Source organism: Phocoena sinus, chromosome 19, assembly GCF_008692025.1.
Source record: "Phocoena sinus isolate mPhoSin1 chromosome 19, mPhoSin1.pri, whole genome shotgun sequence".
Taxonomy (NCBI): Eukaryota; Metazoa; Chordata; class Mammalia; order Artiodactyla; family Phocoenidae; genus Phocoena; species Phocoena sinus.
In genome coordinates this window covers 58,640,677-58,654,052 of record NC_045781.1, presented here as the reverse complement: position 1 = coordinate 58,654,052, position 13,376 = coordinate 58,640,677, and the positions used below count along the sequence as shown (strand labels likewise).

Genomic DNA, 13,376 nt, shown 5'->3' with positions numbered 1-13,376 from the left:
GGAGGAGAGCGTGAGAGGTGAGGGCAGAGAGGGGACGGCCACTCACAGAGGGTCCTGGGGCACTCTCAGGATGCCGGCCGAGGGGCAGGGGGCCACCTGGTAATGCTCTTAGGAAACGTGTCTCGGGGGCCAGCTCGCCCCTCTGCCTCCAAGGAAGTCCAGTGTCCGGTCCACCTCGGCAGGAGCTTCAGAACCTCGGCCAGCTGCCCGGCCCAGGGCGGAGGCCAGCACTTCAGAGCCGGGCCCAGTGGGGCTCCCTCCTCATCCCCTACCTACAGCTGTGGAGGCTGAGGCCAGGCAGTGTGCCCAGGGGCCACCCGCTCGCAGGGGAGGGTCCGGGGCGCAGGGCTCCTCCTCGGGGTGCGGGCCTCCTGCCGAGCCGCCCTGCCTGCCTGCGTGTCAGTGCCGGGGACTGGGTGTGGGTGCGCCACGGGTCACGTCCCGACACCCCACAGAGTGGCCTCTGGGCCCTGAGCCTCGGCCTCCTCATCTGCCACGTCCCAGGCCGGGGGACCCGTGTGGCCTGCTCAGCTCAGGCCTGGCTCGCGGTCCGGACTCTGTCACCGCAGCTGTGTTACCCATCGGTACCGGCCCACCTTCCCACCTTCCCACTTCCTGCAGCTTCTATGAGGGTCAAATGAGGTAACGGCAGAATCAGAGCACGAAAGATCAAAGCGGGGCCCGCTGTTTCTGCGGCGCACGGATGGGGAATGGGCTGTGCCGGTGCTCATGGCCCCCCTCCCGTGGAGGGTTCTAGAACCCCAGGGCTGGGAGCGCTGGGCTGTGGCCAGTTCTCAGACGGGCAGGGCGGGCTGGGAACACAGGAGGCAAGGACAGTGATGGATGGGGTGGCTTGTTCCGCACACTCAACGTTCTTTCCCACCGGCTGCGCCCGGCCTCAGAGAGCAGCTTCCTCTGTCAACAGATTAGTGACGTGTAGTGGGAACTGGAGCTGCGGTCTGGGAAAGACGCAGGGTCTCCCAGGGGCCCTGGGGAGCGCCGCAGGGGTCTGGGAATGTTCTCGAGGGCTGGGAGTGCGGGGCAGTGGGTGGGGCTGCGACAGAGGCCAGGGGAGGAAGTCCAGCCCCGAGGGGCGCCGCTCGCGTCTCACCCTCCAGCTCACTGGGTGTCACCAGCGGGGACCACCCCCCGCCCTACAGGATCGGAATGGGCCGGTGGGGAGCGGGGGACGGACAGTTAGAAGAAGATTGGATGGGGACCACCTCCAGCGGCGGCCCTCGGGGCAGGTGGTAAGACTCTGGGGCCGCCTCCAGCCCTTTCTCAGCTGTGTGAACAGAGCAGGTCGCCTAGCCTCTCTGTGCCTCGGTTCCCCATCCGTAGGTTGGAGCAGAGCACCGTCTGCCTCCGAGGGCTGTGAGAGGGTCACGAGTCACTGGCTGGGCCCCTCGCCCCTGTCTGCCTACCTCTGAGCCAGGACCATGGGTGCGGGGTCTGGCACCCCTAGAGATGTCTCCCACCTGGCAGCACAAGGGCCGCCGTTCTGGTCAAGGCGCTGTGAGGGACTCCAGGAGAGCTGGCGGGGAGCCCCAGTTGGGGATAAGCCCAGACGTGTCTTCTGCTTCCGCCCCATCTTCCACTTCATTTCTGTGTGGGATTCTGGGGCTGCTGTGGCTGCTGGCTTTGCCCCTGGCTGCTGACGGGGCTGGGGAAGGGACAGGGATGCTGTGGCCGGCCCGATTCTTCCTCCCTGGAGCTCTAACATCTGGAAAGAGCCCGAGGAGTTGGGAAGGTGGTCCTTGTGCTCCCCTGCCCCAGAGTCAGGGCGCCCAGGGCATTCATTACCCACTGACTCAGAGCAATGAACCTGCCCCGGCCTCAAACCCCAGGCAGCTGCCCTTTCCGTGTTCTGGTCGGCCCATGTAGGGAGCCCTGGGTTGGCTTCAGAACTTCCTAATCTCCCAAGTGATTGCAGGGCGCGGGGGCTTGAGGCTCTGATGGAGAGTCCCCAGGCTCGGTCCCTGCTGCCCTCAGGCTCTGAGACCCTGAGCAAGTCACTTGTCCTCCCCGAGCCTCAGTTTCCCCATCTATAAAATGGGCGCGATGGCAGGACCCGCCTCCTGGGGCTGCTGTTGAGGTGCAATGTGTCCTCGAGCAGGGGCATGGAATTCTTAGTCGAAGTCGGTCCCTGGGGTCCTGAGGGGTGGGCAAGCTGAGGCATGAAGGGTGGGCAAGCTGAGGCATGAGGGGCACGTGCTAAGCCGTCATGGGGGAAGCTGTTATTTATATATCAATCTCATAAGAAACAAGGAACTTAAAACTTGACACACATTCAGCTGCCTGGGCCCCATAACCGACCTGCTAGATCAGAGCTCCCTAAAGGGGGGCTTGTGTAGGAGGACCCCTGGTGTTGGTGGAGGGTCTCGGGCTGAGGACCCCCAATGACCCTAGAATCAGGAGTGGGGGAAACGCAGAGCCGGGGTGGGTGCAGGGGGACCCTTCGAGCCCGGGGTCCCATGGGTGGGGTCAGTGCCTCTCATAGGCGGGGCACAGGATGCCACGGTACAGGGGCTCTGACAGCGCCTTCCGGGGGGGCCATGAGGATCCAATGAGATGCCGTGGGGACGTGCAGCACACGGGGCCTGGCTTCCCCCGGGGCTGAGGACCCCTGGGAGTGGACGCTGGGGGCAGACGTACCTGCGAATGGGGGAGAGGGGAAGAGCTGCCCCACAAGGCCGGCCCAGGTTTTCTGGGCAGAGTCTGGAACTTGCCGGGACGTCCCCCCTGCCGCAGCCTTGGCGGGGGTGGGAGCTGCCCCCTCACCGGCCCCCAGCAGTCAGCACCCAACAGCGGGCCCCTCCCCAGGCACCCACGTCCTGGCCAGCTCCTGCTCGTGCTGGCTTGTGGGTGCAGGGTCCTGCCTACACGGCTCTACCCAGGCTGCCAGATGGGCAGTAAGGTTGTGTCACAGCCCTCGGGGGTCCGAGCCTCGCGGTGGGGCTTAGGGGGTGAGGGAGCAGCCCTTGGCTGGCGCGGCCCTTGAAAGGGGCTGGGCAGGAAGCCGGCTCCTGGGAGGGTGAGGCCGCCTGTCTGGCAGGTGGTTAGCCGTGTGCCCTCAGGCCACGCAGGCCAGCAGGCGGGCAGGCTTGGCTCCAGCACGGGCTGACCAGGGCTCCACACACAGCTCAGGGGTGCAGAGGTGGCGAGAGGACGGTAATCATAGCTGCCACCGCGGGTGGCGTGACCACGGTGGTGCTCGGCCCCCCACTAAGAACGCTTCTCCTCCTCTGATCCGTGCTGCACCCCAGGGAGGTGGGGAGCCTGGCTCAGAGGCAGCCACTCGTCAGGAGGGTGGGACTCAGCTCCCTCGCACCCTGCTGTCCTCGCTCGGCCAGCCCCAAGGAAGGCAAGAGTGCAGGGTGAGCTGTGGGTGCGTCCACAGCCCCTCAGCAGCCCCCATGTCGGCCCACCTTGGAGCCAGGGCAGCCAGGACCCCCCGACCTGCCCCTTCTGGCCCCTGAGCAGGGAGACCCCTCCTCTAGGAGGGCTGCCGGTGGTGACCTCATTCTCGTGGCCGGCCTTCCAGAAGTGCCAGCCCAGCCAGAAACCCTGCGACAGGTGAGCCAGGAAACAAGGTCATCTCGGGGGGTCACGTTCCAGGGGAGCTAGAGACCCTCATGTCTCATGTGGGGACACCTCTCCTGAGGACATGAGGTCGGAGCTGGACCCCCAGGAGGGAAGGGGGAGTGGTCCGGGGTGGCTGTGAGGGCTCCGAGCTGGGGCTCTGGGTGTCGTGGGAGCAGGCCGGGGGGTAGGACCCTGGGAAGCCCCACGTGCAGGGGAAGCTGCTGGAGGGTTTCAGGCAGGAGAGATGACGTCTCCTGGATGCTGTGCAGAACCGTCACTGGCTCCCTGCTGCCCACCAGCCCGGCCCAGCCAGCCTCCTGTCGATTCCCTGCACAGCTAGAGGCCCTGCACACTCCCTGCTGCCTTTGTGTTCTCTGTCCCTGGACCACAATTGCTGTCGCTCGCGGTCTCCACACCACCTCTGCTCTTCCCCGAGGGGCTCTGTCACCTTCTGCTTTATGGCTTGGGGTGTGTGCCGAGGGCAGCCTCCAGGGCAGGGTCCCGGCACACAAGTTGCTCCGTAAACGGTGACCGAATTTCACTGAGAGCTTTGCCCTCAGCCTTTACAGAGTCAGCTCAGAGAGGTGAGGTGACTGGCCCTAGGTCACACAGCCAGGAGGCAATAGAGCCAGACTCAAACAAGATTCAAGACCTGTGGGGTTTCCACTGTGCACAGCCCTTGGGGACCCGGGACCCAGGACCCAGGGCTGGAGGTGGGACCTGGGAGAGCCACAGGGTGCCCCCACCCAGCCAGCCCGGAACCTCCATCCACCTGGGTTTGCTGCCTCTCCTGCAAGGAGGAGAGTTTGCGTTGATGTCAACCAGGCCTTGGAACCCTGCAGACCCACCCAAACCATACGTGCTGTGTGCCCTTGGTGGATGGCTGCACCTCTCTGTGCCTGTAAAACAGGGCTGGCAGCAGCGTCCCCCTCACAGGGTTTCCTGGGAACAGGAGCCACGACTGTCATCTTCCAGGAGCGTGTGTGTGTCTCCTTTGTAAGTGGACGGCCTCGGGCCTGCTTTCCGGGCACCGGCAGGGCACTGCCCGCTCCGTCCACAGGCGCGGCAGGCATCCGTGGGGTGGGCGCAAGGCTCCTTGCGATGTGGCACCCTCGTCATCGCGGGCTGTTGATGACGGTCCACCCTCCCTGATGGCCCCCTCCCGCCAGCTTCTCTCCATCCACTTCTCTGGTCTGCTCCACCCGTGACGCTCCAGTGAAGCCCCAACGTGGAAGGGCTTTGGAAGGTCCGACCAGGCCCTGCATCCCAGGCGTCCCAGTCTGGCACCCTAAGCGCCCTCCCTGGCCTGCTGGCGGGACTGCCTGCCCCAGGGTGGCCTGGTCAGATGAAGGGCTGGCCAGGATGGGGCTGCACCCCACAGAGGTGGCCTGGAGCCCACGGCGCTGGCCACGTTTTCCTTCTTTGGTTGTCACTGGGGACTGGCCGCCAGCCCCGTGGCCAGGCGTGGCGTTGACGGGCCCCCACAGCTGTGGCACACGTGTGCCAAGCCGTCAGCCTCCTGACAGACGGGCTGTTGGGGGGCAGGGCCCCGGGCGGGAGGGAGGCCAGCTGAGTGGACAGCAGGTGCTGCGAGGCCGGGTGGCTGCTGGTGAGCGGCTGCTTCGCCCTTCCGTGGGGCCCGGTGGGGAGGGGGCTTCTCTGCTCTCACCCCCTGGGCCCTGGAGTGCCGAGGGCATCTCCTCTCTGTAAAGGAGGATGTGGGAGCGATGAGGGGAGGTCTGCACGGTCTGGGGCACAGGTGGCGGTAAATGCCGTTCGTTAGCATTATCGCCGTTCACGGAGGTGGCTGCCCGGGTGCATGTGCGTCTCCACGTCTGCCCAGATTGTGCGGGACCCCTGGGAGGGGAGGATGGGCAGAGGCAGAGGGACAGAGCTGTCGTCCTGGTGATGGCTGACAGGTGTCAAGCCTGGCCCCATCGGCCCCCTGGCCCCCGGGAGACTCCGTCAGTGTCAGCAGGGCGAGCAGTGGCTGGGGCGACGTGGGCTGTGCCTGTTCGTTACAGGTGGGGACGCCCACCCACAATCCCAGCCGCTGTTCCCGGGTCTCGGCGGCCTGCCCCGGTGCTGGCTGACCCTGAGCTAAGATGGAGGGGGGAGGCCCAGAGGCTCACCCCCCTCCACCTGCAAAGAATACCTGGGCAGCTGCGGCCCCGGGGGCCTCCCTGGCAGCCTGTTACAAGTGCGGAGTCTCAGGCCCGCTCCGGACCTGCTGAGTTCAGGAATGGGGGTGGGGAGGCTGTCTGCGCATGCCCTCCAGGAGGGGCTGATGCAAGCAGAGTCGGGGTACCGCAGGCTTGGGGGATGCCGCCCGACTCCCTGGTCTGCAGGAGAGACAATCCAGCCTCCCCCAGGGCCACTTCCACAGTGAGAACTCCAGCCCGGCTCTGGCTGGCCAGAGTTCTGAAAGCTACACCCTCCAGCCCACCTGAAATGGGCCGACCCAAGCCTGCTCTCCGGTCCTAGGTGGGTGGGATGTCAGCCACCTGTGAGCACACCTGGGGCTTATCTGGGGCAGGCTGGGGCCTGGGACGGGCTCTGTAGGCAGAGCCAGAAGCTACCCGGGGGCCATCTGGGAGTCGCCCACCTGGGCCCCCAGCAACATAGGCCCACGTCCAGCTGCTGGGGCCCTTAGCCGGGAACCAGGTGGGGCTGGGCGGCACCGACCCCTGTGCCCCTCGGCCTGCTTCACCCGTGCTCTCTCTCTCTCTGTCTCTCTCTCCTTTCCCCCACCCCGGTGGCCATGGCGCCCACAGCGGACAGGAAGGAGAAGGCCTCCGCGATGCCTGGCTCCCCAGCCGAGGTGAAGACGCAGCCCCAGGCCACGCCCCCCAGCATGCCGCCCCCGCCGCCCGCCGCATCCCAGGGGGCCACGCGACACCCCCCCTTCACACCCCACACAAGTGAGTAACCCCAGGGCCCGGCCCCGAGGGGCGCAGCAGGGAGAGGCACCTCCGGGGGTCCCTCGAGCCCGTTAAGGTCCGAGCTTCCATCCTGGACCTGTAAACGCCCCTGTTGGGCCTTTAAGAGGGAGGATGTCATCATGGGTCAGGGCCCACGCTTTGAGGTTCGGGTCCCAGCTCTTCTGCTTGGTAGCTGTGAGGCTTTGGGCAAACTTCTTAACCTCTCTGGGCCTGGCGTTCCTCATCTGTAAAGCCGGGCTGGTCATGGCCCCTGCCTCAAGGAGCTGCTGTGAGGGCGAGTGAGTTAGAAGTTCTTAGCACGGTGGGCACACGGTGAGCATTCTGTCAAGGTTAGCTGCTGTACTGGAGCTCAGAGAGGGATGAGGGCTTCCCCACGGTCACACAGCAGGTCACTTGCATGTGGGTGAATCCTTTTGGGCCCGCACGCCCTGGAGGGCCCATTGGAGGCAGCTGTGGCCTTGGAGGAGCTCTGCGACCAGGCCTGAGCCGGGTGTGTGGGTGGGCCAGGAGCTGGGGTCAGGGGGGCCTCGGCTGCCAGCAACGTGGTGGGCAGACCTGACCCCCAGGTGGTATCTCGCTGGCCCTGGGCCCTGGGTTGAGCGTCTCGGCACACACAGAGGGTCTGGGTGGGCTTCGGAATCCACAGCCACCACCTGAGCCCCGGTCCTTTGAGTCAGAGCAGTTGAGGAGGAGACCCCCGGCTTGGGCTGGTGTGGGGGACACTGTTCCCTGTCCCTCGACCAAGGTCTCAGCAGTGTGTCCTAGGTGTTTCTAGCAGGCAGTCCACGTGCCTCCCCCACCCACATGTTCAGAAGCCAGAAAGCCCCACACTGGGGGACCCTTCCCCAGGCTTTGAAACCCTAATGAAGCCCGTCTCTGGGGCAGGAACCTCAAATGCCTTGGCCTGGTGGCCCCTGGCTCCCACCGGGTTCATCGGGCTCCACTCCGCCCACCCAGGGTCCTGGGCTCTGCTCAGAGCCTTTATTCCTGGGCGTGAAGGGTACTGGTTCTGCCCTCCGAGGCCAGGCAGCGGCCCCCACCTGGAGAAGGAGGTCGGGCTGGGCCCCTTGTTGTAGGATGTCGGCTGTGAGCCGGTCTCTGTTGGGAGATGGGGTAACACCACCTGCTCCCAGGAGCAGCCACCTGAAAGCAGGGCGACCCCCTGCACAGTGGGAGCTTAATGGCCAAGCACCCCTCCCCACACATCGCTTGGCACAGAATGTTCCAGCTTCTGTCCCCGCGGGGTCGGTCTGAGTGGGGGTCCCCACATGTGCCGGAGACTGGGGTGGGCCCGGCCCTGCCTCCCACCCCGGGGCCCTGCCCTCTGCCATCCTGGGTGCACAGCCTGCACTGACCGCACGGGAGTGGCCAGAGGTGGCCGTGCCTTGTCTCATTCACTCTTCTCGCCCGGGGACTGTCACCCCTCCCTCTTTTCCAGAAGAGTCAGTCCTCACCTCGGGCTGAGCCGCAGGCCGGTCTCCGTCCACTGACCGCTGCCTCCCCGTGCGGCCTCGTGGGTGGAGAGGGGAGGCTCCAGCCTGGCGAAACTTCCCCCTCCTACGCTCAGCCCGGGTGGGAAAAGGAGTTCTTCCTGACGGGGCAACAGCGGCTCCCCCTGGGAAGATGACCTGCCCCACAACTGTTGTCCGGGTTCCAAGCAGGAGAGACCAGCAGACCATCTGAGGGTCTGGTCGAGGGCTCCGACCCGGGGACCCCCACCCTCGTGGGCGCGACTCCCTGGCCTGCTTTTCTTCCCGGTCCAGGAGCCCGTGTTCCAGACAGTGCTGGTCTGGGAACCAGATGTTCCAGGCTATGGACTGGGCTGGGGTCAGCTGACACCACCGGCTCGCCTCCGTGAGGCCTGCGAACAGACGTGCGGGTGGCAGCCTGCGTGTGGCTCAGGGTCCGTCCCCTCTCGTTGGGGTCCCGGCTCCGTTTAGAGCATGGAGGTTATGAGAGACAAGAGCGTCTTTCTTTCCTAAGCTGATGCCTAGTGCTATCTGGCTGCTGGGGGCTTTTGTCTTAAGTGTCAGGCTTCCTCCAAGGTGGCCTCAGATTTGTTCCCTAACCCACGAATTCCCTGAAAGCAGGGTGGTTAACCGCATCTGTGCACCTGCTGATGGGAGCCAGAGTAGACGGAGCCCCTGCGTTCCCTGTGGATTCCTGCCAAGAACCTCCCCAGATTCCCCAGGACCGGCCTGCGAGCCAAGCTGACCAGAGACTGACCTTGAGCCATGGCTTGAGGGCTGTGGTTCTTCTTGCCTGGTGACTGCCCTGGACACGAATTCATTTTAGAGTTGAAGCTGTGGTGTGGCTCGGGACTGGGGCAGAGGGCTGAGAGAACTCTGGGGAGGGATGTAGGGAGCTGCTCGGCAGCTGGGAGGACCCTTAAGGGGCTAGCGCTCCATCCTGCCCTTGATTACCCCCTGTGACGGGGGGCTCAGTCTCTGTTGACAGTGCTACAGCTTGTCTCCTTGCGGCTTTTGCCCACTAACTCCAGCTCAGACGAATCAAATCTCTCTTCCTCTTTGGTGCTTCTGCCCTTCACGGCAGCTCAGACCTGGGCTTCGTTTCGGAACCACCGTTGGTTTGTCTGTTGACCTCAAGCCCATCACCTGGGCTCCGGGTCCCTGAGGATGGTGCCGAGTGGGGTCACCAGGCGCTTTCCAGAAACACAGCTGTTAAGAGCCAGGGTGTCCCACCCGTACCCAGGGAGGTGCCAGAATCCTTGTGGAGCCCCAGATGTTCCCACCAGAAACGGCCCTAAGACATCCCCTGATCCAGCCCATTTTTCAGAGAAGGAAGCCGAGGCCCAGAGAAGGTTGTGGACTGGCCCAAGGTGGTGACAGAGTCCCAATCCCCAAAACGCTGTCGAGAGGCAGGGGAGGGGCCGACTGTAGACGCCCCCCAGGGCAGCGTCCGGTGCCCGGCCTCCCTCCTCACAGCGTGCTTTTCTTATTTTGCTTACAGATCGAGAGGACGGGCCTGCGATGTCTCTGCCCCACGGCCGTTTTCATGGCTGCTTAAAATGGTCTATGGTCTGTCTTTGTAAGTAAAATAACAAAAACCACGGCCACCCGGGAGGTCCTCACCCGGCGCCCACTGCTCTGCCTGCACCCCTGCATCTGCCGGGCTAGGCCTCTCTTAGGGGATGGAGCCCAAGGGACAGACCCAGGAGAGCAGAGCAGCCAGGATCCCCAAGTCACAGACTGAGTTCACACCCAGCCCTGCCGCTCACGCGCTCTGTGGCCTCAGGCAGGCGGATGGCCTCGCTCAGCTTCCTTTTCCCCAACTCAAAACAGGGCAAGTCAGGCAGGTCCCACAGTTGCAAGAAGGTCAGATGTCAGTGGCCAGTCCACAGCCCATCTCAAGGGCAGACCCCAGCCTGGGGCAGACCCCACGCTTACCCTTCCAGGCACAGTGTCCACAGGCAGGGACCACCACCTGTAGAAAGAAAGTTATGGAGCCCGCGCCAAGGGTGATCGCACGAAGCCCTGGGCCACGTCAGCATGAAGTCTGGCCCACGCGGGGTGCTCAGCAGATGTCAGTCACTAGTGGACGTTCCCGTCCAAGTGCCCAAGCCGCAGCTGATGCCCTCAGGCGAGGCTCTCATGGGGCGATGCTGGCAGTGTGTGTCAGCCAGCAAGCGCAGCGGGCTCGCCCATCTGGGCTGGCCCGATGTAAACCCAGGTGTGGCATCATCTAGGGCCTGGCGTGTCCACGGAGCTGCGGTGCTGTGAGGCCTGTGAGCTTTGTGTGGACAGGAGGACGGGGATTCCCAGCACCAAGGCTGGGAGGGGGGCTGGCGGGAGGGGCTGTTTTCGGTGCCTCGTCCTAGCCCCCCCGGCCCAGGCCCCGGGACTGGGGGAGCCGTGGGGTGCTGCGCTGTGCCCCCAAACCTCGGCCGGGACACGTGTGGTCTATCTTAGTAACACACCTGTTGTGGGAATGAAAGCACTTGTGGCCGAGGGTTATTTTCGGCGTCTCTTTAGCAAGCTGCTGAGACTGCCCGGCAGCCTGGGAGGGAGTGCAGCGAGCGAGGGCAGGCCGGCCGCCGGGAGGACCGGGCGCCGAGGGCAAGCGGGTAAGGGCGCCACAGGGAGGCCAGGCCAGGGGCTGGCGGGCGGGGTCCCAGGAGGCACGGATAGCCGCACGTCTTCGAAGCCCCTGAGGATCCAGACCCCGAGCGACGGCCCAGCTCTGCCGTGAGTGACCAGAAGCCCCCGCTGCGGTGAAGTCCCCATGCAGCAGGCCACCTCCCGGCCTGTCTGGGGTGACCACCAGCGGCTGTCATCAGTCTCGACCAGGGTGTGTGTGTGTGTGTGTGCGTGTGCGTGTGTGTGTGTGTGTGCGCGCGCGCGCGTCAGCTCCACAATGACAGAGAAAATTAGCACAACAGCAAGGTCTTCTGGTCCAAGGGTGCCCTGGACACACCTCGGAGAGCGTGAGGGACAGGACCCTTCGTGTTTTGTGTCTGGAGCTCCTTCCATCCCAGAGCGAGAGGAAGTCCCCAGAGTGACTGTCCTGTAGGATTACCCCTGAGCCGGTGTGCCACCTGTGGGTCCTGGAAGGAGCTTCTAAGGTCGCCCAGACCAGGGGGGCAAACAGGTTTCAACCTGCACTGTGTCTCCAGGGAGGGAGAAGCGGCACCAAGGGCCGAGTGAAGGGCACGGGCCCCAGGAGCGGAGCGGGTCACCACGCCTGCAGCCCGCCCCCTCTCGGGACACAGAGGCAGCACGTCTGTTCTGGCGCCAACCCTGGCTTGCAACCAGGGCTTTCCAAACGTCTGTTACATGGGGCCGGTTATCGATGAGCCATCACCCAACACGTAAAAGCAATCAGGTCAGGCGTTTCCAGCGCCTTCCAGTGAGAGAAGGATAACCTGGGTCCTGCGAGGGGGAGCATGCAGCAGACGGAACACCCCGTCCTCCGGGCCCAGAAGCCCCACCTCTGGTTTGGGCCCAGGGCCGTTTGCTGATGAGGAAACGGGGGCCAGACACGGCATGTCTGGGCTGGTCCAGGACGTCCGCTCCCAACCAGGGTGCTTATCTTGCGCCCACAAGGGCTGGGCTGCGTTAGTCTGCCTCTGAGGGTCTGCGGAGTGCCAGGGCCCCCGGGGGACGGGAGGCGACCTTGAGCACTGTGTGCGCTCTTCAGGGACTGTGAGGCCCCTTGCCTGGGGCTTAGGTGGCTGGTCCCTGGCCCGCAGCTCAGGGCAGGGGGGCCGGGGGGAGCGTTCGCAGGTGTCGGCAGGCGGGTCATGGAAGCTGAAGGTGCAAGCAGAGCCGACCAGACAGCGGGCTCGGGTTAACGGGGTGCTCCAGTTCCAGCTCCCAGGGGGATGGCGCAGGCCTAGGGCTGGAGGGGAGCTCCAGGCTGGAGGGGAGCTCCCACAGGCCTGCAGGGGCGGGTGGAGCCGGCAACCGGGACCTGGAGAACCAAGCCCTGGGATAGCCGAGGCCCAGGGAGGAGGGGTGGGCGTGCGGCCACCTCACGTGCCCCCGCCCTTGCAGGCTGGGCGAAGCCAGGACGGCGGAGGCCTCCCCCCAGAGCCAGGTCAGGATAGCCGGGCTGGCGTGGTCTGGAGGGGCAGAGCGACACACCCTCCGTCTGTGCTGTGGCTGTTCAGAAGGGGCCAGTTCCCAGAGCCGAGCCCAGCAGCATCCCCATCCCGGAGCAGGGGGCTGCTGCTCCCCCGTGTCCACACACACAGGCCCCGGCAGATGCTGGAGCCCTGGAGAAACCCGGCCCTGAGAAAACAGCAGCTCTGAGCTGTCCTGTATCCCCAGATCCCTAGTCCAGCGAGGCGTGAGCGCACAGCCTCTGCACCGACCCAGCCAGACAAGGCGGGAGGGCCAGGGCACGGGCCTTGGGGACCACAGTTGAGTGAGTGAGAAGCGCGCCTGCACGTGTGTGTGTGCTGTATGGGTGTGCACATGGGTGCGCCGTGCCCGTGTGCGCACGTGTGTGTGCATAGGTCTTTGTGGGCTGTGCAGGCATGCAGTGCACACAGGCCTGTGTGCGAGCACGCGTGAGGTCTGTGCACGTGTGTGCACGTTTAGGTATCTGCACGCACGTATACGCGTGTATGCGAGCATGAGTGCACGTGTGTCTGGCACGTTGCGCGAGGTGCGTGCAGGGCTGCTGAGGGAGGGAAGGTGCGCGGAGTGCGGGGTGTGGGCGAGGGTGGGCTTCGGGACGGTCGTGTAGGGAGCACAGACGTGCGCGGGAGCGGGAGTTGGGTGTGCAAGCAGGAGTGTGAAGGCGCGGGTCCCGTGCAGCCTTCCCGTGTCCAGACCCCCTCCGCCATCACCGAGGGCCCTGGGAGCCCACGACCTCTGATCTCTGTGCAGGCCCTGGTGCAGGGGAGTGGGGTGCAGGTGGTCAGGCTCTGCAAGGCTCCCCGGCCCTGGGGCAGACTCAGCTGAGGGTCACGGTCCTGCCCCTGGTCCCCTTCACAGCATCCCAGTGTCTGTCACCACAGGCACCCACAGTGCCGCTCCGGGGCCCCCGCACAAGCTCAGCGCAAGCCCCTCGGGTCACCTGCTCGTCCTCCGCACGCAGCTGGGGCCTGTGTGCGCACACGTCCACCCGTGCAGCAGCCCCAGACAGCAGCTGTGCGGTGTCCCCCCGCCAGCATCCAACCCCGCTTGTCCCGGGGGTACAGGCTCCCCTGCCCCACCTTGAGCCCCGTCAGCCTGGCACCGGGGCCCTCATGCGGGTGATGGCACCTGCGTAGGCACTGGGGCGTGGCTTTGGGCCGTCGTGGTGGGGGGGTGGTCACTACCCTTTGGGGGGGATGAGGGACCTCCCCGTGGAAGAGGAGGGTGGGCCCGCAGATCCCGGTTG

At 65.3% G+C, this 13,376-nt stretch overlaps 1 protein-coding gene across 4 annotated transcripts in view; it reads left to right on the top strand.

Moving 5' to 3' along the window:
• Window positions 1-13,376, top strand: part of CBFA2T3 (CBFA2/RUNX1 partner transcriptional co-repressor 3) — an 83,558-nt gene that overhangs the window by 55,028 nt on the left and 15,154 nt on the right. For 3 of the 4 annotated variants that reach the window (XM_032613874.1, XM_032613877.1, XM_032613876.1), the window contains exons 2-3: window positions 6,360-6,506; window positions 9,498-9,575. In XM_032613874.1, the coding sequence (XP_032469765.1) occupies window positions 6,360-6,506; window positions 9,498-9,575 (225 nt within the window). The remainder of the gene's footprint in view (window positions 1-6,359; window positions 6,507-9,497; window positions 9,576-13,376) is intronic. The other variant, XM_032613875.1, reaches the window with a different exon arrangement.